General features: G+C 52.5%; 1 protein-coding gene across 5 annotated transcripts in view; it reads right to left on the bottom strand.

Moving 5' to 3' along the window:
- SLC12A5 (solute carrier family 12 member 5) overlaps nucleotides 1-20,958 on the bottom strand; it is a 36,943-nt gene extending 15,985 nt beyond the window's left edge. For 2 of the 5 annotated variants that reach the window (XM_086702349.1, XM_086702350.1), the window contains exons 1-9: nucleotides 20,781-20,958; nucleotides 7,533-7,627; nucleotides 7,097-7,228; nucleotides 6,639-6,785; nucleotides 5,161-5,215; nucleotides 4,535-4,665; nucleotides 2,951-3,192; nucleotides 1,999-2,210; nucleotides 214-384 (exon numbers count right to left, since the gene is read on the bottom strand). In XM_086702349.1, coding sequence (XP_086558475.1) covers nucleotides 214-384; nucleotides 1,999-2,210; nucleotides 2,951-3,192; nucleotides 4,535-4,665; nucleotides 5,161-5,215; nucleotides 6,639-6,785; nucleotides 7,097-7,228; nucleotides 7,533-7,627; nucleotides 20,781-20,901 — 1,306 coding nt within the window. In that variant the 5' untranslated portion in view covers nucleotides 20,902-20,958. The other 3 variants (XM_086702352.1, XM_086702351.1, XM_086702353.1) reach the window with 3 other exon arrangements.
- Nucleotides 20,959-25,396: the final 4,438 nt, after the last annotated feature.

The raw sequence follows: 25,396 nt of genomic DNA, 5'->3' as shown, positions 1-25,396 counted from the left end.
GAAGTCTGGGATCTAGTCCTGGCACACTGACTGGTGTGAGAACTCGGGCATGGCTTCTCCTGGCCTTAATTCCCTCATCTGTGCAATGGGAACTGGATTTTGGCTCCTGCCTATGTGATGAGATTGCTGGACTAAGAAATTCCCCACATCATCATTGACTCTCTCCACCCATCACTCTCAGGCAGAGTCCTCCCTCTCTGAGCTCCCCTTCACCTGTGACTGAGGGGAAGTAGATGCCAACCAGCAGGGTGAAGTAGGAGGTCATGTCGCTGAAGACATAAGGATGGTCCATGTCGACAGGGGTGCCATCTGCCAGGCCCACCGAGGACATCCCACGTCTCTCCACAATCACCCCCTTGGTCAGGTAGGAGCTCCAGAGGTTCTCTGTGGGGAGGAGATATGATGCTTAGGAGGAAAACCAGAAGTCAGGGTACCAGAGCTCCAGGGCCAGGAGGTGGGGTGGGCAGAAAAAGAAGGGTCAAGGTCAACCACTTCTCACTCCTTCAAGGCCTTGGCTCTATTTTATTTCCACTGACATTCCCTAAGCTCCTGCTTTGGGCCAGGCCATGTGCAGAGGCTTTGCACATGAATCACATCTAGTCCTTGCCCTCAAATAGTCCAGTCTAGTGGGGTAAAAAGACACAGAAAGACCTATCTCAGACTGATTCAATATGTCCCAAACTGGTCTCACTGGCCAGCCACCTCACAACCAGCTCCTTTTTTGTATCCCTTATCTCAGTAAATGGCACCATCATTAATTCAGACAGCTTTACATTGCCCTCAACTGTTCCCTTTCCCCATATCTGTTTCAAAACCATCTCCAATTTCTGTCTATTATCCCTTCTAAATATTTCTCAAATATGCCCCTCCTCTCCTTTTCAGGATTTCCTCACTTCAGCCTTATTGACATTTGGGGCCAGATAATCCTTTGTTGTGGAGGGCTGTCCTACAGCACTATAGAATGTTTAGCAAAATACTGGTTTCTATGCATTAGATGTCAGTAACAACCATCTAGTTGCGATGGCCAAAAATGTCTCCAGACATTGCTATATGCCTCCTGGGGGGCAAAACAGCCCTGGGGGAGAACCACTGCTCCACTCCCATGGACATCACTCGATTACTCTTGATCAGAAAACTATCATCTGTCACCTGAACTCAGCATCAGCCTCCTCCTGGACTCCCTGTTCTCTCTCCCTTTACCTCATCCATATTAACACCCAAAAAGAACCTTTAGAAATAACACTGACCATGTCCATCCCTTATTTGAAACCCTTTCATGGCCCCCATTGCCCTCAGGACATGGTTCAAACATTTCAATATGGCTTCCAAGGCCTGCCGCCATCTGGCTTATGCCACCCTCTCCAACATCATTTCTTGCCCCTCCTTCCTTTGTACTTTATGCCCCAGTCATACCAAATTATCTGTGGTTGGAAAGACACAATATGCTCTTCTCTGTCTGCATGCTTTCAGGCAAGCTGTTCTTCTGCCTTAATTCCTTTACCCCCCTAGTATAACTCAAAATCTCTTATTTTTCCTTCAAAACCCTCCTCAGATGAGTCTAGGAAGCCTTGTCTTGCCCCATTATACACATGACCACTCCCTCCCCTGAGAGGACTCTGTTCATTGAAGGCACATCAGCTCATATTGTAATTTATTTGCTTATACATCTGTGTCCACCATTGGACTCCTTGAAGTCAAGGACTGTGACATTTATATCATGTTCCTGGTGTTTAGCACAGTGCTAGACACCACAGAGATGATTAGTTGTGAATACTTGTTTAAACTGATGACTTTCTTTCCTACTAGGTAGTAAGATATTGAAGGCTCCCTTTCATCTCTATTCCTCCAAGACGCCAAGGAAAGATGGCCCAGAGTAGGTGCTCAATTAAAACTGATTGAGTTTAAGTGAATCCCAAGTAGAGTTCCTTAATCCTGACTGTTTAACCCACAATCCCTGTAGTGTTCCCTGGACACCAGCCTTATTCCCTCCCCCCAGACCTTTGATGAGGCCACTGGCAGCGCCAGGGATGCCCTGGATCTCCGTGACATTGTTTCGGGTGAAGTACTCATCACAGGTGGCGTTGAGGAAACGGGAGGAACAGAAAAGGCCCCAGAGCCGTGTGGTCACCGTCTCATTTCCTTCCCAAGCCAGCTTGGCACAGACATCAAAGCCATGGCGAGATAGTGTGCGGTTCCCCAGGAGGCAGATCCTAGGGAGAGCAACAAGGGAGGAAGATGGGGGAGGGACATAACCTTGCCTTGGCTTCACAATAGAACCACCAGGGGAGCTCTAAAAAACACAGATCTCAGGGCCCCATATCCAGAGATCCTGATTTAATTGGGATGGAGCCCAGAATCGGTGTTTTTTTTTTTTTTCAAAGCTCCCCCAAGTGATTTTAATATGCAGCCACAGCAAAGAACCACGACTTTAGTACAATGCTATGTTTCAGAACCATGGACAGCAGTCTCTGTGTGCAGTCCTGGGCGGTGGGATTTAAGGGAATCTGTCCTCAAGAAAGAGGCAGGACCCACAAAGATTTGAGACTCTAGACCCTCTCTTCTGTGACCTTTCCCCCAACAGAGAAGGTATCCAACACTAATAAGGTGCCCTATTCCAGGAAGTTGTCTCCTGCCAGGAAATGCTTCTCTAATACAGAATCATCCCTTCAGAAATAATCCCACTTGGTTCTTCCCAATTCTGCTCCACCAGCAAGCAATTGACCCTCACAAGGGAAACTCTGCCCACCTCCAGAAACATTATCCCACCCTGTAGAGATTTCCCCCAAACAAGGAGAGATTTTACTTCCCAAGGGAGGTTGCTCTAAATCCACAAGGACTCAGATTCTGAGAGATGAGGAGAGGGAGGCTGGCAGAGACTGGCGTCGCAGACCCTGAAACCTAACCAGGGAGGAGGAGGACGATGCCTTAGACTCAGAGCAACAGCACTTACGGGAAGTTGGGTGGGTCGAAGGCAGATTTGATGACCCCAGCATAGATGGCCAGGATGGAGAGGATGACACAACCCAGGAAGACAAGGGCAAACTTGTTGACATACTTGACGCCCACAAATACCACAGTGGCCATGCAAGTGAGCACACAGGTGCCATACACACGCATATTGTTCAACATGGCTGCTGCCTCCCCACTGGCATCTTCTGCCTTAAAAATGGCCATAGCTGGGAAGAGGTAAGCCTGTGGAAAGGGGGCAAGGAGGTCAGGTGAGTGACACAGCAAGAACCAACTAAGAATCACCCCCAAGGATATAACCTGACGTGCAGGAAGAGCTTTGGAAAATACTTGCTCATCACGGTGTATTTACAGTAGTATGAGACTGGAAGTGACATCCAATGATAGGAGTAAATGTGATCATTTTTATTCCTACGGCATATTTGTATTTTCTAAAATTTTTAGACTGAATGTTAATATGTTTATATTCTTAAAAAAGTTATTTTCGGGGCGCCTGGGTGGCGCAGTCGGTTAAGCGTCCGACTTCAGCCAGGTCACGATCTCGCGGTCCGTGAGTTCGAGCCCCGCGTCAGGCTCTGGGCTGATGGCTCGGAGCCTGGAGCCTGTTTCCGATTCTGTGTCTCCCTCTCTCTCTGCCCCTCCCCCGTTCATGCTCTGTCTCTCTCTGTCCCAAAAATAAATAAAAACGTTGAAAAAAAAATTTTTTTAATTAAAAAAAAAAGTTATTTTCGGTTATAAATGATATTACAAAGGGAGTTTCTAGTTACTTAGGGAAATCTATGGAGTCTATTTTACAAGGACAGAATACAATTTCACATGGTAAAAAAAAAAAAGAAGGAAATACACCAAAATGTTAATGGTGATTTTCTTCAGGCAGTTGTTATTTCCTTTTTTATATTCTTTGATATTTTTCCAATTTTGTGCATTGAGCAGAATTGCTTTGAGCCGAGACCCACATCACTAGCCTCTCCTTCAAACACTGCCCAGCACCCTGATTTCTTCTCATCAGTCACTACTCCTAACATGTCTCTTACTCGGCTCTCTCACATCCTTCTTCTCTTTTGCAACCCATTGGTCATCAGTCCTGCACAATTAACATTCACAGAGAAATCAGCACAGTCCCAGGCACATGGTAGGCAATCACCAGCTATAGCTATTGTGTGACATTACTTTAATTATTTCTACCACTATTAACTCTTATCGACCCACATCTGCCACTTGGTAGCTGAGTGACCTTGAGCAAGTCATGTCACCTCTCTGAGCTTCTCATTTGTAAAATGGGCATAATAATACTTAATCCTTGTGAGGATTCAAGATAATGACTGTAAAGCAATTGGAACTCTGCTGAGAGCACAGTGGGTGCCTGATGAACGACAGCTGTTCACGTTACGTAATTACTGTATCTTGTCTCCCCAACTAGACTGTGAATTTTTTAAAGACAGAACCACATCTAATTTCCTTTTGGCCTCACTGAGTGGCTTGGACCTCTCCCTAGGAGGTGTCCAGGGAGCATTGGTTAACTGATTGACAGCCTAGGGCCCCACACCTCCTCCTCAGCCCCTCTCACCAGCAGGATTTCGATGGTGCCCAGGATGTACATGGCCCCAGCAAATGTAGTGCCCAGGTAGAAGCAGAGGCCAACGGCGCCCCCAAACTCTGGGCCCAGAGACCTGGAAATCATGTAGTAGGAGCCGCCAGCTGCAGAAAGAACCTAGTGTCAGTGAGAAGTTCAAGGGGCACTGGGCTGCCACTGGGGGTGAGGGAGCTCCAGGACAGAGGTGGGAAAGGGGTTGTTCTGTGCCTCACGTCTTACAGGCTACAGCCCTACGACTGGTGGGAGACTCAGCCAGCCACTCTGAGTGGATTTTGCAGCACTAATTACCATGTTGCTAATTACCCCTCTAAGGAGGTCATGGCTCAGAAAAATAGGATGACGGAGAGGAGGGTCTCAGGCAAAGGGAGATCTTGCATTGCCCTGTTCAACTCCATCAACTGCCTCCCTCCCTCCCTCCCCCTTAATACCACTGTCCCCACCTACCCCACAAACATCATAGCCCAGCCCCCAGGTCTTCAATATTGCCTCTCTTGGTCCTGATGACCCCAAAGCCTATGGCCCTGTCCTTCCTTCCAACTATCTGGGCCCCCTCCTGACCAACCAGACCCCTTTCCCCTCCAAGAAGCCCCATCACATACCAGGTACAACACCATTGGTTGCGATTGCACTCATGGAGATGGCCGTGAGCATTGTCTGCAAGGAGAGAGATCATCAGAGTGGCAGCTAGGGCAGGGGCCGCAGTGCCCTGGGTCAGTGCCAAACCTTATACCCCATAAACACCTGCCAAACCCACAAGTCCTTGCTGAGCTTCTCTCTGGTCCTGTTCCAACTTCTACCCCTGCCAAGTCCTTCTGGTCAAGAAAATCTCTTATTCACCATGCACATGGAGGAAGCACAAGCTATAGCATCAGAGAGCTCTGGAAATCCCAGCTTGGCCTCTGACCAGCTGTCTGATCTGGGACAAGTCACTTCACTTGTCTAAGCCTCAGTTTCTTCATCTATGAAATAGGTGTACTGTATTCCTGCCTCAATGCTTAAGCTGAATCTGGTTATGAGGAGATATCTGACCAACCCAGATCAAGGGACATCATACAAACTAACTGCTCCATACTCTTCAAAAGTGTCAATGTCATGCAAGACAAAGAAAGAGCAGCTGTTACAGATTAATGGAGGCTAAAATCATGATATCATAAATGAGTATAAACGTGATCTTGAATTTTCTTCAGTTAGTGAGGACATGATTGGCAAAATCTGAATAAGGCCTGCAGATAAAACATTATTAATGTGTTACTATTAAGACATTATTAACGTATCAGTGTTAGTTTCCTGCCTCTGATCATTGTACTGTGGTTACATAAGGGAATGTCCTCATTTTTAGTAAACACACACTGAAGGATTTAGGATAAAGAGGCATCATGTCTGCAACTTGCTCTCAAATTCAGGGGAAAAAAAGTACTTACAGAGAGGATGGAATAAATACAATAACGTTAACATTTGGGAGTCTGGTGGAAGGGATATTTGTTCTATTCCTGCAAATTTTCTGTATGTCTGAAATTTTGTGAAAACAAAAACTTAAAAAGAAATAAAATAGGCGTTCTACCATCAGTAGCGGCCACCTCACATGCAGAGGTGGCTCAAGGGTCATGTGTGAAGAAATGTAAACATGATGAGAAGTAGGTGTTCCGTGAATATTTGATTTTCTAGGGAGGATGGAAAGGATTCTATTACAAAGCTGTTTGTGACACATAATCCCATTTTTTGTGAGTCTGGGCCTACAAAAATGTTAACCACTGGGGTTTTCTAGGTGAATTTTATTTCCTTCTGTACACCTATCTTTTTCATCAATGAATCTGCATTACTTGTGTAATTATACATGCACTCATTCACACACACACACACACATACACACACACACACGATCCAGGCGAAACCTGGTTAGTGGCTATCAGGGACCAGCTTGTGAGATGCAGGAAGGACCAATCAGACCTGATTTACTCTCAAAGATCATATGCAGTGATTCCTACAAAACACTCAGGTCTCGTGCTGCCCCTTCCCCTCCCCCACCCCAGGTCCCTGGTCTGCCACAACGGTCAGGAGAGGGGGAGGTGTCACTCACACAGGAGCAGCAGATGAAGACCATGCAGAAGGCCTCCATGATGCCTGCGATGCCCACCACCCAAGTGAGCCTCAGGAAGAGGATGACACCAAAGATGTTCTGCAGGCATGGTAGGTACACACCCATGAAGGTGCCCATGCGTGGGGCCTGCCGGGGAAGCCAGTGTCAGTTTCTGCAGCCCGTAGTCACTATGAACACCCAGACCCCTCCTCCCCCCTATTTGCAATCCCCCATTCCCCTCCCTTCTCCGTCCCCATCCCTTCATCCCTCTTTCCTCTGGTCTTTACCCTCCCTCCCCTCTCCTCCCTCCACCTCTATCCCTTCCTCACCCTCAGCCCCAACTCCTATCCCTCTGCCTCCATCATCCACCCCTTCAACTGACTCTCTTTTGTCCCCCCACCCTTTGTCCCCTCCACCCCTCCTTCCTCCCCCATCCCTTTTCTCCCCAAGGCCCTCACCTGCACTGGCTTCTTTTTTCCACCCTCATTGTTTTCTGCCTCTTCATGCTCCCTACTTCCCTGGGGCAGGTTGGTATAGTTGGCCAGGCCACTGAGCAGGGAGGACACCATGGGGCTGGTGTCCATCTCCTCCTGTGGAGGTGGGGGTGGTAGAGTTAGGACACAAGGGCCCAGGAAAGGAGAGGCGAGCTACATAGTAGGAGGCAGAGAGAGATGGGGGTGAGGAAAACAAACCATTGGGGGTGGGATGAGATGGGGAAGGAGGAGGAAAAAGCACAGAGAACAGGGAAAGTGGATGTGGGATAAGGAGAGGGAGTAGCAGGGGTAAAGGGAAGGAGAAGGAAATGGAGAGGAGGACACTGTCCCTGAGGGAGGGAGAGAGGAGAGAAGGAGGGAGTGGCGGATGAATGGGGTGTCACACAAACTAGCAACCCACCTCAAACAGGGCCATATTCTTGCCATCATACTCCCTTCCCTTCTCTGTGTCAGTGCTGTTGATGAAGGGGCTGCTCTCCTTGGGGTTGCCATCACCTGAGAAGGCAGAGGAGTCAGGGGTCTGGCACCAATGGGTTGCCATCCTTCTGCCTGGGCATCCAGCTATGTGGCCACTTTGACTCTCTGAACCTCAGTTTGCACATTGGAAAAACGGAGCTAACAGTAATGCCCCCCCCCCCCCGTAGAATTTTAGTTGACAGGATGTGTAAAGAGCCTAGTGCATTCCCTGGCACGTAGTAGGTTTTTAATGAAGATGTGAGTGCTTCCTTGCCCTTGGGGGGTCCTTCTTCATTCACTAGGTCACTCTAGACTCTCCAGGTGCCCCTCCTCAACCATAACTGGGACCACACTGGTGTTCTGGGGTGAAAGCATGCTCTTTCCCAGAGACAAAGGCAGAGAATACTAAAGCCTGAGGACCAAAGGATACTTTACCTCTTGGAGAAGTGACCCATGTGGCATCCCCTATGCCCCTCATGCATCTAGAGTCAACACATATTTAATGGATCTCTACCATGTGCCAAAATCAGCATGGGAGGGAGAGGGAGTAAAACACACATGAAGACACCATCTCTGCCCTCAGGGAAACCACAGGCAGAAGAGATAAAACAGTATTCATGAATTTCCAACCCAGAGTGGTAAATTCTGTGATAGGAGATGAATAAGGGACTGTGGGAATACAGGAGAGGCATTCAGCCCAGCCTGGGAGGTCACGGAAGGCTTCCCAGAGGAAGTGACAAGTAGGCTGAGAACTGAAGGATGAGTAAGAGCTACGCTGGGAGGGAGGCGGGAGGGTGTTCCAAGCAGAGAGAACTGCAGAACAGCATGTTCGATGGCCCAGAGGGAAGAGTGAAGAGAGTGGGTCAGAGATGCTGAAAGAAGCCTGATCTGGCTGGAGTCTGAAGAAGGGACATGGAGGGAGGGGCTGAAAGGTGGAGAGTGACCTATGAAAAGATGAGCCTCAGAAGGTGTAGACTCAGTCCTTAAATGATTAGCAGGCCATGTTAAAGATTTTGGACTCCATCCAGAGGACAATGGGAAGTCATTGAAGAGTTTCAGCCAAAGAGGTGCCATGAACAGCCTTGTGTTTTAGAGCAATCACTCTGGCCTTTAGATGGAGAATTTCATCTAAAGAAAGTTTGAGACTTTCAGTAATCCAGGCAAGGGCTGAGATGACCCAGGCCAGAGCAATGCAGGACAATGGACAGACCCAAGAATTATTGGCACATATTTTTATGCCAGATGTTTGGGGACATGAGAAGGAGAAACCTAGGATAATGTCTGGGGTTTCTAGCATAGGTCAATGAGTGGGTGATGGTGCTATTTAATAGATGTGGGAAGGGCAGAGACTGGGGGTGGGTAAGAAGCTGAATTTGACTGAGGGAAAGGCAGTATAGGACACTCAAGTGAATACGTCCAGAAGGCTCTTGGATATACAGAGCCTGGGCCCTAGAAGAAAGGCTGGGCAGGAGAAGGAGAAGAGGGTAACCCATGACAATGTGTGGAGGAAATGTGTGAAACCATGAATCTGGATGAGATCACCCAAGGAGTGAGTCTTTTGGGCCCCTAGCAGAGGTCCTTTCAAAGAGACATAGGAGACCCCCCCATAGGCACTTTCCCTTGGCTTCAGCCGTCACCGTCACCGTTTCTCAGCTCAAGGGCTGAATCCCAGTAGCAGACATCTGGAGAAAGTCCCCAATAAACAAATCCCAAATGAACCTGAGGCCCTACATATTCTGAATTTCCTGTCCCCTGATCTCCTGTCATGTCTTTCTCCACCTCCATCTTCCCAATCCTCCCCCGTTTTTCTCCTCCCTACCTCCTGGAAATCTTCCTTAGTCACCCAGCCAGGGTCCACCCCTAGAGCATGACCTGTTACAAATCCAGTCTCATCCTGACTCAAAGTTGTGGAAGGGGGAAGCGATGCCTCACCAGCTCAAGGGACACCCACCAACCTTCTCCTGCCACCACCTCCACCTCATCGATCAAGCCAGGAGCTCCTGGTCCCTAAACAGGGAGCCACCATCAGCTCGTTCTTCTCCTCACATATCTGAGTGCCTGGAAATAGCAGATCTGTCCTCCCAGTGAGAACCTGGCACATAATAGATGCTAAGGTGGGGGGGGGGGCTGGAAAAAGTCTTTCTCAGGAGGAAAAAGTATTTGGAGATAAATTCCCCCCGGCTTCCTTCCTGACCCCCAGGATTTCAGAAGAGCTGCCCAGGGCCAGAGAACAGGAGAAATAAAAGAGAAGTGGGTTCCTCCTCCTTTTAAAAATGCCGACAAGATGCTTCATCAACACACTGGGTTGTGGGAACAAGAAGGGTTCAGGGGGATAACAAATTTCTTGGAAAAGGGCTGGGGCGGGGGGGTGTCAAGATTTAGGCTCCAGTCCCAGCTTCACTGGCCGTGCCGACATGTTCGGCAAGTCACTCAAACTCTCTAAGCCTCAGTTTCCTCCTTTGCAAAGGGAAAATAATTGTGCTTAACTCACAGGGCTGTTTTGAGGCTGAAGGGAATAACGCCTATTGGGTGTGCCTAGCACATAAGCGTAACTATTGCTGCTATTACAAGTACAATTATTATTCATGTTCGTGGTGCCCCACCCAGCCCGTCCTCCGCATCCCACACCTCTCCCCAAGCCGGAAGATTTAGGGGCCCTGCCTCCTGTGGGACTGGGTACCTCTCCCCGCAGCGTCAGCTCCGTGCCGGGACTACAGGCCACGAGAGCCCCTCCTCTCTACTTTTCCCGCCCCCTCCCAAGCCCCTCCTCCTTCCTGGGGTCCCAGGGAACGCGCCGGGCCGCGAGGGGGTCGTCCTGGCCCGAGACCCGGCTCTAGGGAGTCCCGCGCCGGTCTCCATGGCGACCACGCGGGCAGAGAGCGCAGCGCCGAGCCGAGGCGGCCACGCGCCCGCAGCCGCTTATGTAACGCGACGCGCTGCGCGGAGCCAGACTCGGGGCCGTTTCCCAGCTAGGAGATGAGGGCCGGGGAGAGGGCGGCTCGATAGGCTGGTCCTGGGTCCCGCCCTTCCACCTGCCATCTGGACGGGATGCCAGGCCGCCGGCCTCCTCTGCCGGGGGGCTGATTTCGTCCCCTCCCTGGAACGGCGGGCGCACTGGTGGAGGGGAGAGGGGTGAGCTTCAGGAGTTCCCAGAGGAGCAGGGGGAACTGCGAAGGGGGAACTCGCCCCGAATCCCCAGAGCCAGGACGCAGGCTGCCGGGTAGCGGCGAGTGGCGCGCGCGCGAGAAGCAGGGCCAGACTGAGGCTGAGCCCTCTCCGCCTGGCCCCCGCCCCCGCCCCCGCCCCCTGGGAGCTCTCAGCCCGAATCGGCTTTCAATTAAGCTGCGGCGGCCAGAGCTCCCGGGGAGGAAACAGGCGAGCGGCGAGGGCTAAGGAGCCTCCCTCGGGGGCCTGAGGCCAGGCCTGGGGGAATCCCCAAGCCAGATTGGGGTGGGGGAGGGCGTCAGACCCCAAAGGGATAGGAGGCGTGGGGGCCAGACACAGTATCCTTGGGTTCTTCCTTAGTCCGGATGAACCCTCCTGCTCAGGCTATTCCCACTTCCCTGAGGTCAGCACCTCACATTCCCAGGTCCTCCCCTACATCCCCAAGAACCTAAAATCAGAGATGGCAGAGGCTCTCAATCTGATAGTCCCTCTTCCCTCAAGTCCAGCAGGTCCTTAGAGCCCCCTACCATCACCTTCAGGCATCGCTGGGAGGCCTTATCTTTCTGGGACCCCAAACTCCTGACCAGGTCCTGGACCCTACACATAGAGAGAAAGTCTCCAGATGGACCTGCTACACTCAGGGTCTAGTAACTAATGGGGAGGGGGTAGAACGGAAGGGAGCTTTTAGCTGGACTCCTGTTCCACACACATAGATAGATGCCTCTTTTCTAGGCCTCCGGAGACCCCATGGAAACCCCAAGGCCCAGTAAGGCAGGAATCTCAGGATAGAGAAATCAGGGCTGGGGGATAGAACCATACCCCGTATCTGGGGGGAGCAGAGATTCTCTCTCAGGCTGAGTCCCTGTCTTCAGAATGGAGGTATCTGAAGGGGATCCCAGATGGAAATGACACCTCCCCCCCCCCACATACACACACACACACACACACACACACACACACACACACTCATTCCCGGGGCACCGCGTCGGGATGCCTGGATCTGTCGCAGACTCGACTTTGCCAAACCCTCTTCCCCCGGAGCCTAAGCCTGCTGGGGAGGGGGTCGCTGCGGGATGAGGTAACCCCAGGGTCACCCGGGAGATGGATGAACTAGCTGGCTAGCTGGTGGTTCTGACCTCTGTATACCACTCAACGTCAGGAAGGAAAAGAGGGTCTCAGACAAAGAATTGGGGACCCTGGTGCCCACAGCCTTCCCAAGCGGCCACTTGGCTCTGACTTGGATCCAGGATCCGGAAGACTTCAAGTCTAGGCTGCCAGTCCCTGGAAGACCTCGGTCTTTCAGTCCTTGGGGCTCTTTGATCATCCCCCGGGGAGGTCTGCAAGAATCTCAGCCCAGAGGGTCAAGCAATGCCCAGGGGACCGTTTGAAAGCGCGGAGCGCAGACAGCCGGAGCGGGAGGCGCGCTAGTGCGCAAGGGACGCAGCGCCGCTGGAGGGTGGGGGGTGGGGGCGGCTGACAGCCGTGATGGATGGCTGAGACCGCTGGGGGGCGGCGGGGGGCCTGGGAGCCCGAGGGGGTGGCTGGCCCGAAGACCTCAGAGCGGGGAAACTGTGGAGGAGGGCGGCAGAAAGCAGGAGCGGCGAAAGGACCTGCTTCAAGCCCCCGAGCTCCTAGCGAGTCTCCGCACCCACCGCAGCGCGTCCGCAGTGTCCGCGCCGCGGCGGCGCCGGGGATTCAGCTGCTGGGACCCCATTCCTGAGGCCTCGCTGGGGAAGCTAGCAGAGCAGACTAGAAAACCTCCCCCTTGCCCCGCCCTGGAAACCTCACTGCCATCCCAGTGTACCGAGAGAGGAAGGGGAAAGAGGGAAGAAAGGAGGGTGATCTTGCTTCCCGTCCTGAATAGGAACCCATGGGTATGCGAGAGGGAGAGGGAGATTCCGCAAAGTAGAGCTGAAAATCTCCGGAGGAGGTACGCTTCAGTCTGAGGTCGGACCTCCGGCAGCTTTGGGGGAGGGGGGCCCCCGATTGCACCAAGTGTCCCCTTAAGGAGACACCACAGCCCGGACGGGGGCTGTCATATGGTTCCAACCCCCCATGGGTACCTTCCCCCCACCTTTCAGTTGAAAGTCTCAGAGCTAGGGACTGCAGCAGACTGCACCCCCCCCCCACCCCCTCCCCGCGTCTCCGGTCAACGCTCTGCGCCAGGACGCCGGGGTCCCTTCTTGAGGAAAGGAACCCTTCCTCCCGCCCGTCGAGGTCCACGTCAGCCCATTCTAGCTCTTCCATCCCCTTCCCACCGCCTCCCCCGCTTAGCTAACCCACGTCTGCCCCCGGACCGTGGGCACTGGCAACCCCCTCGGCCCCCAGCCCTGCCACGGGCGCGGCGCATTCCAGCACCTTGGACAGCGCCTGGCGCATTCCAATGGAGTAGGGCTCCAGGCCGCCGTGGGCGCCCACCGCCCAGGTCAGTCCCAGCCTCTTCTCTGAAGGAGGCGGCCCCCGCTCTGCCTCTAACCCTAGAGCTGCCTCCTCTCCTCGTCGCCCCCTCCCTCGCCGCCCCCGGGCCGCTGCTTACCGGGGTTGGCTCCCCCATCGCCGTCCTCGCAGTCCGTCAGGTTGTTTAGCATGGTGGCGGCGCGGCGCCGGGCCCGGGGATGGCTGCTCCGCCTCGCCCGCGCCCCTCTGCCCGCCTTCGCCGCTCTCTCGCTCGCTCTAGCTCTCTCTCGCTCTCCGCTCCACGGAGGAAGAAGCTGCAGTGCCCGCCCGCCCGGCGCACACACACTCGCACACGGACACACGCTCACACCCGCGCGCGCCCCCTCTCAGCGGCGGCGCTGCTCACCTCATCCCGTATGCAGGAGGCGTGAGCCACTGGCGGGGTTTTGGGGGGGAGCGCGAGAGGGAGGAAGAAGAGGAGACGAGGGGAGGGCAGAGCGCGGCTGGAGGCCCCCTCGCACGAAAACTGGGGGCTTGTACGGGTGGGATGGAGGGGGTGCTGCGGGGGACGGGGGCCTCGCCTCCCACGAGCAGACGCAGCTCCGCCCGCCCCCCACTCCGCGGCGCAGGCGGGGCCGGCACGTGGGCAGGTGCCATCCCGCGCCCTAAAAATAACGGCAGGGAACTAGGTCGCGGCCGCGGGGAGGCGGCCCCGCAGCGGCTGCCTGGCTAGGGGTCTGGGGTGACCCCTAGGGGGAAGGCGAGGAGTACTGATGCGGCGGGGGTGGGGCGCCATGGAATACGGGTCTCTGGGGATCCTGCCTGCAGAGCTGGGGAGGCCAGCCCTGAAGAAGAGTGGAGAACCAGACCCTTTCCCAAATCGCTGGTCAAGAGGTTGGAACTTGGGGTGTGTTGAGGCCAGAGCCCTTAGTTGAAGCCCTGTGCTGCCCCCAGGGGTTCAGGGTCACTGGGCTGAGCTGTCTGGCTCATTCTGTCTTAAAATGGGAGGAGTGGAACCTGAGGAGTTGCAGCGAACCCTCTCATTGTGCTTAGACTGCATCCCAGCATCTCACCCCCAAGACAAATCCCAGGAGTCCAAGGCAGGGACCCTCTGACTACAGAATGACCCTGGGAACGAGATGCGATGAGGAGGAGAGAAGGCAGCGGTAAGGTTCTAGGGATCTCGGACTCCCCACTAGGATGGTACAGCCTCCAGGGAGGGCAAACTGGTAGGAGGCAGGCCAGGGACAGAGTGGGGGAGGGAGGAATGAGGCCGTCAGTCGGTTTGGGACCAGATTTTCTCCTGGGGCAGGAGTGTCTAATCCCCTAATCCAGGATTGCTTTCTGAGGATTCCAGAGCCAGCATGCTCTCTGTGTTCCTCCCCCTCCCCTGACACCAGTCCTCCAGAAGCTTGATTGGGACCTCTCACAACCCCTAGAATCCAGACCTGAGCCAGTGGTGGAGACATCTCAGGAAGAAGCATCCCAGGTTTGGACCGTTTGTGTCTCCAGAAGATCTAAACACCCAAAGGGGAGAGCAGGTTAAGGGGAAAATATTTTCAGACTCACCCTAACCCCCAGCACTAGCCCTCTAAATTCCAGGAGAGTCCCAGGGCTGGAGAGGATCACATCAATCATCTTATCTAATAGACAGCTTTCACCTTATGGACTGAAAAAAAAAAAAAAAAAAAAAAAAAAAAAAAAAAAAAAAAAGCTAAGGCCCAAAGAGGAGAAATTACTGCCTATGGACACTACGCCAGTGAATGGCAGGATTCGGTCTAAAATCCACTTTGCTTTATTCCAATTTAGGAGTCTTCTTCAACATAATTTCTTTTAAAATTGGTCTTGCCTCCAATAGAAGGGACAAAGATACATTCAAACCAAACTGCTCAGCCGTCTCCGATCCTTGGCTACTAAAAAGGGAACAGGGATCAGTCTGAAATGAGCTCTCTCCTTTCTCTTGTGGTCAGGCTTCAGAGGTGCAGGACTGAAGTACCCCTTGCAACTGGAGGTAGGCCCAAAAGATCTCCAAGGGTCCTAAAAAGCCATCCACATGACTGGAGACCCCATTCAAGGGCACGGCTTTTCAGAGTCACGGACAGGGCCTGCTGTTCAGAGTCCTTGTACGCATCTGTCAGTGGCTTCAGATCAGGTTGATCACAGTTTTTGGCAGCGGACGGAAAGGGGCTTCTGAGGGATCCACCAATAAGGTGTCACTGCCACTGGGTTTTGTGGATGCTGGAAGGACTTGTTAGGATGGAGAGCTAGCTATTCAGACAAGGTCTAAGAATTGGTTCTTGGCTTTCCCAGGGAGAAAACCACAAAGAAGGGAGATGGGTTTGGCGTGGTGGCAGGGGTTAAAAGGACAGCAGGTGGATAACAGTGTTCAAGAACTCGTAAACACTCCACTATATACACACCCCACCATCACCACCACGAGCAGCAGCATCGTGGTTTTCCACTACTCTGTAGGGACAGGTAACATAGCAAAATGTGTAGCATGTTTGTCCGAGAAGTACTGTGAAATAAATTAAAGGCTGAGATTTTTTTTCTCCACCAATCTCAGATCTGGGACGTTCCCCTGGATCTGTTTCCATCCGTTTGTGGTCCAGAGCCCTGGCCACTCAGGGATTAAGCCCACCCACAGGAGGAACCTAGATCCCAGGGGAGTAGAGGTGAAGGCATAAGTGATACCTCTTCCCCTGGATAGCCCCTCCGCCCACCCTCACCAGAGCTTCTATCTCACAGGACATCTGGGATTCAAGAGACAGTGATGTTCTCCTGCCGTCTGCCCCCAAATTCTGTGTATCCCTGGGGAAAATTAAGTTGCTCTTTCTGGGCTTTAGTATCTCCATCTGCAAAATGAAAGGGTGAGGCCACATAAATCCAAGGGACTTCTTCCCACTCTGAAAGCTCTTAATGCCCACTCCATTTATCTCAGACTAAAGCCATGGAGCCCTTCCTAAGGAGCCCAGACCAAGTAAGGAGACAGACCCAAGGGGAGACCCTGCCCCTTCAGTTCACACTCCCTGCCTCTGAAGGAGACTGATACCTATTCTGGCCTCAGGCCAACCCTCTGCCACGAGACTTTGAGAAAACACATTGCAGGCATCTTCTGCACTGCCAGCCTGGCCTTGGCTGGTAAGGTCACCAGTAAGGTGACCCTCAGCCCTGAGCCCCAGGAACATGGCTGTCAGCTTAGCATCTCATCTCCACCCAGAGCCCTAGGAAGATTCCCCTAGGGCTAGGGGGATGCTCTCATTAAACCAACACAGATGCTAGAGCTAGGAAGGGTCCTGTTTCTGAATTTGAAAGCTCCAAAGTTCACGGCCCCCCGCCCCACCTTATGCTTCTCACAGAGAAACAAATTTCACAGAAGCTGCCTGAGTGTCAGGATGTGGGAACTGGACGAGACTTTATAAGTTATTTTTGACCACCCCTCATTTACGGGGAAATTAAAGCCTCGAAGCGGAAAGGTACACATTTTCTTCATGGGGTGAACGTGTGGCAGACTGGGGACTAGAATCCAGCTCCCTGACCTCCAGGCCAGGGCTCCATCCGGGGAACCAGAGTAGGAGGCCATTTGGAGGAAGCTGAAGCCACCTGACTGGATTTTCTTGCCACACGAGGCAGGCATAGCGTTCCTCTTTATGGCTTAATCCCTGTGCATCCTTATCTGCGTATCATTACCCCCATGACCTAAGCCACCCACCCCAGCTTTGGCCTCCTGGAGCCAAGGCTCCGAACTCCCTCTTTCACTCTTCTCTCCCCAAACTACATGCCGGTCCTCCATACCCAAAACCCTCTCAGTGAATTGATGAGTCCAGCGCATAGCACACCCCACACACACAGGGCTCGCCGCAGAGCACGTCAACCACCATCGTCTCCGTGGCAACCAGGGGCTTAATTAACAGGCTGCAGCCCTGTCACCATGGCAATGGCACCCCAACAGCCCCCTATTCCCCTACAGATTCAACCCGTCTTCCCTCTTTCTCAATCTGGACCCCCTTCTCACTGCACCCACCACCCCCACCCCCACCCCCACCCCACCTGGAGAGCTGGTGCCCGCAGATCGCTCTGGTTCATTGAGAAGAGGGGAGGGGAGATGAGGGGGATGAGAGAGAGAGAGAGAGAGAGAGAGAGAGCAGCCCGTCACCATGGCAACTGCAGCCCCGTTCATAACCAGTTTGTTGCCATGGAGATTCCCAGGGCTCACCTTGGGCTGAGGTACTGGGCTGTAAGGTTCTGAGTCCTGGCTTGAGGAAGAGGTGACTGCACAACAACCTGAACTGGCTGGAGATCTCCGGATCATATATTTATACCAATAACTCAGTGTCATTCCTCCCAATTTACAGATATAGAGACTGAAATATGAGGTTTGGGTATGGGAGAGGCAGAGAACCTCACCCTTCTAGATCATCAAAGAATCCTAGCATTTTTAGGGCTAGAATGACCCTCAGATAGCTTCCTGTTCAAATCTTTTTTACTACAGATGAGGAAGTTGAGGCTCAGACAGGGAAGCAACGTGCCCAAGGCCACAGCACAGAGGCTGAGCTAGCGCGTGGATGGGCTGTACCGTGGTCTACCCCCTAGCATAAGGCGGCTCCTTGTCACTCATGGGAACACATCTCAACTCCCGTTAGCCTTAACCCGGGCCCAGGGTTCTTTCCAGTGCCCTGTCTCCCTCCACCAGAAACTGAAGCACAGTGGGAAGTGGTGTAAACGGGTGGGGAAATAGTTCAGAGTTGCAACAACTGGCCCTGGGTCCGCTTCTAGCCAGCCAAGTCACCGTCACTCTCCCCATGGTACCAATGAGGCAAATGAGGTATGGGGGCTGCAGCTGAGGGTTAGTGGTGGATTCAAGGATCAGCCTCTGATTTGCTGCTGTCACCCCTCTAAGCTATGTTCCCACTATAGCTGATCCTCTGGCAACAGGAGGCACTTCCGGGGACAAACTCCACTCGCTTGGTCCAGAGTTAAAGACAACGCTCGTACACAAGTGACCTGCCAAACGTCTCCCAACCCTACTCTACCTTCCACAGGCTGCCATCTGTCCCCGTGGGCCTGGGTGAGGACAAGAGGTGGGGAAAACATCTCCTTGGGGCCAGAGGTGGACACGAGAACAGCTGTGGGAAAGATATCACCAGATTTTGGGTTCCCCTAGGGAGCCCTTTTCTACTTCCCCATGCAGTAACCTAGCAAGGAGGAGGTGCTGGACGCTGTCTCGGGGCCAAAGAGGTTAAAAGTCACCCAAAGCATTCCCAAGATGAAACTTCTAATAAACTCATACACACAGGTACCCACTCCACAGACAAACACGGAAATACACCAACATGCCCATCAACACCCCGGAATACAGTGACACATATAAGCTCTGACTCACTGACCGCCCCACAGGTCATCAGAGCTCGCGTGGGATGCTCCTCCCTCAAGACGCACAAAGACACACACACACACCACCTCTGCCACGAACACACAGCATTCCAGATTCACATCCAGTTTGCACACATACCTGCACACCCAAAACTGAGAGCCATATTTTACTTCAACATTCAGGAGCTTGGAAATGGGAATGGGAAGACCGATCAATCACCTTGGAATGAGAGAGAGGGCCATCTTATTCTCAGGCCAGGGGAAGGGAAATGGGAGGAGAGGAGAGCAAGAGGAGGAGAAACGGAAGCTTCCAGACACTCCCTTCTCGTCTGATAAACATTAAGCACCTACTAAGTGCCAGGCTGTGGGCTTGGAACTCAGAACACAAAGATAAAAGGATATGGTCCCTGCTTTTGAGTTGTAGGAGACATACAAGTAAATAACTTGCATCCACTGGGACACGTGCTCTAATGGTACAGTGGGTGGGCAGGAGAGGAATGACTGCCTTTGCCTGGAAGCAAGGGAAAGTGAAAAGGGTTTTCAGGAGCGGTTAAATGAGCCATAACCCATAGAGTGAGTAGGAGTTTCCCAGCTAATGGAGGTGGGAATATGAACACGGACAGGTATGCCCGGGAGCAAATGAGGAAAAGAGTTCAAATATGGACTATGGGTTTGGCCTTTATCCTAAAAGCGATGGGGAGCTTGTGTGGAGGATGATTAGGACAGGATTGGAGGCAGGCAGACCAGTGAGGAGGCTGTGGCCATGGCTGAGGCCTTGGGAGAAATGATGGAGGTTTGTACAGGGTGATGGTGACAGGAAGAGAGATGGGGACAGATTCAGGATCAGTTGGGGGGGAGGGGTAGGCAAGATGTGAGGACCAATTAGATCTGGTGGGAAAAGAAAAGGAGGCATTGAGAATAGCTCCTGGAGTTCTGACTTTTAAAATTATAAGGATGGAAAGGACATTCATGAAAATAAGAAAGGCTACGGACAGTTGACAGAAAATATGAAGAATGGAGGGACCCCAAGAAATCCAAATGGTCATGTCCAGGAGTCGGTTGGTTCAGGGGCTGGAGCCCTGAGGAAATCCAGGCCTCCGTTTGGTCATCTACACAACGAGGGGGTTCGCTAAAGAAGCTCCTAAAGGGCCCCCTCCAGGGTGGTTGGTGCTTAGTTTTACTGCAGTCCGGGTGAGCTCACCTGCGGCTCAGCAGCGACCCCTGGCGGCCCGGGGAGGCTCTTCCTCCTCCCCGTGCTGGGGCCACTCCAAGCCGATTCGCTGCGTTTCTTCCAGACCTGAGGGGCTCAGAGCCAGGAAGGGGACCCCTGACAAGTGCCCCCTGGGGAGGAGGCTGTGAGAGCATCCAGGGTGCTAATTCTTCATTGAGAGCTAGAAGGATCCTTCCCCTCTCCTCTTCTGTACCCTGGGTGTAACTTCCATTACGAGACAACAGCAATAGGTCCTCGAAGAAGACGCCCCCAATCTAGCCTGAGCTTGTTCCACCCAACCCTCTTCTGGGGCTGGAGCAGAGGGACTTAAATGGGTCCCCAAGGGTCGGGACTGGAGACCCCACAGAATTCTCCCAAGATCTAACGGCCCAAAAGTAACTTCTCTTTCTTCCATCTCCTTCCCGGGATCCCCAGGCGCTGTCCCCTCCAGGGAAGCCGAGGATTGGAAGATCCTCCAGGCACCAATCACCTGCCTAGCCGGCACCTGCCTCAGCGACCCGGACTCATTTTACCTCCCGCCCTCGACCCCACCCCAATCCTCCTGGCACAACCCGTTCCCTCTGGCCCCGCCCTTTTCTGCCCCCAAACAGAAATATCCTGCTTCCTCCCATTGCCTCTGGACCTACCCCTTAATCATACCGCCCTCCTCTTTCCCTGGTTTCACCTTCTCCTCTCCGGTCCCGCCCCTTACCCGAAATGACCCCGCCCCTTTGGTGCCCTCCAGTTCAGCCCCCTTTGGACTCTAGTCCCTCCAACGCAAGATCCGCCCCTTCGCCTATAGCCCCACCCTCTTCCCTGTGACCCCGCCCACCTCGAATCTGGCCCCTCTCCTCACCATTTCCCATCCAGCCTCCTTCCCTCCCCTCTAGGTCCCCGCTCCTCTCCCATCTCTGGCCCTAGGCTGAGACCACCCCACTGTCAAATCCCTGGCCCTGCCCCTTCCAACAGAAGACCCGCCCACCTAGGCCCCGCCCCTTCTCTCGCCCCGCCCCCACGCCGCCAGGCCCCGCCCCCTGCGGCCTCTACCTTTGGCGTCTTCCCCTGAGAGGTGGCGGAGATCGGCTGCCGAATGCAGTTGGGACTCTAAGTCAGGGGTCCCGGCGGGCGCCGCGGAGGGCAGTGAGGTGACAGTGAACCTGCGGCTCATGGTGCGGAAAGGAGCCGGGCGGCGGCGGTACGGGCCCAGATCGCACAAGTGGCTGCAGCCCGGCTCCAGCAGACAGAAAGAGCGGATTCCCCCCCGTCCACCGCCCCCCACCGGGCGCGGCGCCGCGCAGGGTCCTAGTGCCCGCTGTGCTGAGCCTCTGAATGTAGCCATTTCGCTTCAAGTCCATGGGCTCTCAGTTCCGGGAAGCGCCTGAGGATCCCACCCGCAGCTGAGAGCTGTCCCTACACCGGGGGCCCCAGTGTGTGGCTCCAGGAGCCCGGGCCCACCTCTGCTGGGGTCTCCTAAACACCTGGGTTTTATTCACTCATTCATTCACTCAACACATCTTGAGAGCTTTCCTGTGTTTTAGGCAAAGGTTCTAGGCACTGGGGATACAGACTGAGATTGACTGGCTTTCTGCCCTCTTGTGGCTTAATTCTTTTTTTTTTTTAAAGTTTATTTATTTTGAGAGAGAGAGAGAGAGAGAGAGCGCGTAGGGGAGAGTCAGAGAGGGAGAGAGAGAACCCCAAGCAGTCTCTGGGCTGCCAGCGCAGAGCCCAACTAGGGCCCAAACCCACGAAACCGTGAGATCATCACCTGAGCGGAAAACAAGAATCTGAGGCTTACCCCACTGAGCCACCCAGGCGCCCATCATGTGGCTTAATTCTAATGAGGAGTGAGGGAAGAAAGATTGTAAGTGAGCAAAAGCATAGACAAGATAATTTGAAATTATGGTACATGTTAAGGAGAAAAAAATAGTGCCCAGGGTTAATGACTAGGGGGAAGGACTACTTTAGAAGGTGATCTAAGAAGATCCCTTAGAAGATGTGATATTTGAGCTGAAACCTCACTGATGAGAAGGAACCAGCTATGCAAAGATCTGGGGGAAGAGCGCTCCAGCAGAGAAGATAGAAAGTGGAAAGACCCTGGGCCGAAAATAAGCCTGGACCATTCAGGGAGCAGCAAGAAAGCCAGTGTGTCTGGAACAGAGAGAACGGAGGCTGGAGTGATAGGAGATGAAGGAGGGGAGGAGTGCAGATCCTGTGTTCTCTTGAAAGTTTAAGGGAGGAGCCCAGATTCCTTTTTAATTTACAAGAGAAGCCATTGGAAGTTTTTGAGCAAAGGAATGGTGTGATCTGACTTCTACCTTGACAGGATCACTCTGGCTGTTTCCCGAAGACTCAACTAAAGAAGGGCAGGAGTGGGAACTGGGAGTCCAGTTCGGAGGCTCCTGCAGACCCCCACGTGAGAGGCGATAAAAGCCTGGCTAGAGTGGTGGCAGGTATCCTATTCAAGATACGTTTTGGAAATAAAACCTACAGACCCCGTTGCTGAATTGGACATTGCCTGGGACGTTGCATGGATGGAAACTGTCATGCATCGCTGGTGAGAGTACAGATGAGCAGAACCACTTTGGGAAATTGTTTGGCCATACATCCTAAAGCCGAACACGCACATACCTATCTTCCCAGCAATTCTACCCCCAAGTATGTGCCCTGCCAAAGCACTTGTATGAATAAGTAAGATTTAACACATTTGAATACACAATACCCTACTTCTCGTTATGCAATTTCTCGACACATTTCTAATTGCATCATTAATCGCTGTACTAGGTAAACTAGGTAATGCCCCAAAGAAATGGCTGCCCCTGGGGCGCCTGGGTGGCGCAGTCGGTTAAGCGTCCGACTTCAGCCAGGTCACGATCTCGCGGTCCGTGAGTTCGAGCCCCGCGTCAGGCTCTGGGCTGATGGCTCGGAGCCTGGAGCCTGTTTCCCATTCTGTGTCTCCCTCTCTCTCTGCCCCTCCCCCGTTCATGCTCTGTCTCTCTCTGTCCCAAAAATAAAATAAACGTTGAAAAAAAAAAATTAAAAAAAAAAAAAAAAAAGAAATGGCTGCCCCTGGTCACCAAAAGACATTTACAAGAACGTTTATAGTGGCATTATTCCTAAGAGCCTCAAATTGGGCTATTAACGAAATGCCCATTAACCATAAAACGGATAAATAAAATGGGCAAATAAACAATAAATGGATAAAAAACATAGCACAACATCCTTACGGTAGAAAACTATACAGCAGCGTGAATGAACAACCTATAATTCACAAACAACATAGACGAATGATCGCAAATGTAACCTTGAGCATAAGAAGCCAGACACAAGAGTACATACCACAAAACACTATTTAAATAAAGTAAGAACTAGTCAAAATCTATGTAAGCTCGTAGAACAATGGTGGTAACCCTTGGTGTGGAGGAGTAGCGATGGCAAGGGAGAATGACAGGGGCTCTCGCGGTGCTGCTGACGTTTTGTTTCTTGATCTGGATGTCTGTTACACAGTTGTGTTCGGTACGTGAAAGTGTATATTGAAATGTACCCTTATGACACGTGGACTTGTCCGTATGTTTACTGTATTAGAGCCATGGTTCTCAACATGGTAGTGTTGCCCATTAAGGAACGCCTGCAATGTTCAGAGACATGTTTGATTGTCACAACTGGAGAGGGGTGTTACTGAACATCAAGTGGGTTAGATGCCACTTGTGGCATCCAGGCTTGCCCTAAGTCGGCCACACGTTCCCCATCTCCTCCCTGCACATCACATCTCCACACCCCCACATTGGGACATGAGGTGGGGAGATGTGGACTGACCCTGAGTGGGTCTGCCATCTGTCCACGATCCCACGACCTCCTGGAGGAAGACACCAAACAGCCTATAGCGTTCCCCATAATCAAAAAAAAAAAAAAAAATCTGACCCCAAATGTCAAGAGTGCCCGGGCTGAGAAACTTACTAGAATGAGGAGTTTAACAGATACCTAGATTTTAGGACCGACCTGAAAGCAGGTGATGTCTTTATCAAGGTAGTGATGACTAACACAGAGGCATGTTCAGAAGGTGGAGCCAAAGAGTTCAGTTGGACCCGTTAGGTTGAGAAGACCGTCAGGCACCTAAGGAGCATGCGGAGTCAGCCCTTGAACATAGGAATCTGGAGTTCAGGGTAGAGGTTAAAGCTAGGGATATAAACTTGAGAGTCTTTAGTAGAGAGATACAAAGCTGTAGGGCTGGCCGAGATCACAGGCAATGAGTGTACACAGAGAAGTCCAAGGATTGAGTGCAAGGGCGTGCTGTCATCTAGAGGTCACAAAGAGGAAAATCCACCAGTGAGGTTGGGAGGAGACCCAGGAAGGGGTGACCCAGAAATTGAGTGAAGAAAAATTTCAGGAACAAGGGCATTACCAACTGTGTCGAACGAGCTGAGAGATGCGTAGGATGAGCACAGAGTGCCCGTGGCACCTGGCTACAGGAAACGCATAGGTGGCTTTGAAAGGAAAGATTTCAGAGGTGTGCGAGTCAGGCTGGAAAGGGTTGCAGAGGGAATGGAAATTGAGGAAGTGGAGACCGTGAGTGGAGACTGTACTTGGGGAAGTTTTACTGTGGGTGGGAGCGAGAGATAGAGAAATGGAACTGTATTGAGAGAGAGAGAGAGAGAGAGAGAGAGAGGTTCAAAGGGGCTTTAAACAAGCCTTCTGAGGGAATGTCTGTATGCCCATGGGAATGGGTCATTTCTCGGTAAGAAATGGATGAGGTGGGGGGGGCGCCTGGCTGGCCCAGTCGATAGAAGATACAACGCTTGATCTCGGGGTTGTAAGTTCAAGCCCCACGTTGGGTATAGAGACTATTGAAAAATAAAATCTTAAAAAAAATGGATGAGGTGGGTGTGAGTCCACCCAAAGGAATCTCAGGAGGACGCTCCCACTTGGGCCCAAGTTCGGAAGGCAATCCAATCTGAACAAGCCCATCGCCTCCACTCACCTGCCCCAACCCTTCAGTCCAGTCCCTCTCTGTCCTGTGGCATCCTCAGCCTGGCACTCCGACCTTCTCTCATCTAGTCCAGACCAACGTTCCTACCTCAACCATTCCAGAATCCTCTCTGCTCCCCTCTCATCTACCCCCTAAAACCACACACAAGAGTTCTGAGCCATTTGTACTTCCCCCAAACGCCCCCCCCCCACTTTTTCTCCTCTCCCAGCATTTGCCCCGAGAGCCTACAGTCAAATCCCACTGTGGCCGCTCACTGGCTCTGGGACTTCAGGTGGGTTGTGTAATTCTGTGTGCCTCAGTTTCTTCATTTGTACAACGGGGGGAGGGGGGAGGGCAATAATACCTATAAGGTAAGGGTAGTACCTGTCTGCTAGGGTTGTTTTAAGGATTAGCTGTGTCAACACACATCAAGCACATGGAACCTTGTCTGGCAGAGTCAGTGTGCCCGGGGTGAATACCACCATCATGTCTGTGATCCATATTTCACTTATCCCCCGCCTGACCTTGGCACACTGAGGTTTTGCCAGGTTCTCACTACTGGGACCATGCTGCAATCAATGTCCTTCTATCTGCCGTTTTGTGCACACGTGTGTGAGAGTTAGAGTAGGTCCATTTTTAGGGGTAACGGTTTGTGGTAGATTACCCTGTAAGAAGACAGTTCTACCTGCACGGGAAGAAA

This window comes from Puma concolor, chromosome A3 (assembly GCF_028749965.1).
Source record: "Puma concolor isolate L17-30 chromosome A3, mPumCon1.1.hap2, whole genome shotgun sequence".
Taxonomy (NCBI): domain Eukaryota; kingdom Metazoa; phylum Chordata; class Mammalia; order Carnivora; family Felidae; genus Puma; species Puma concolor.
This window is presented reverse-complemented; position numbering and strand designations above follow the sequence as displayed.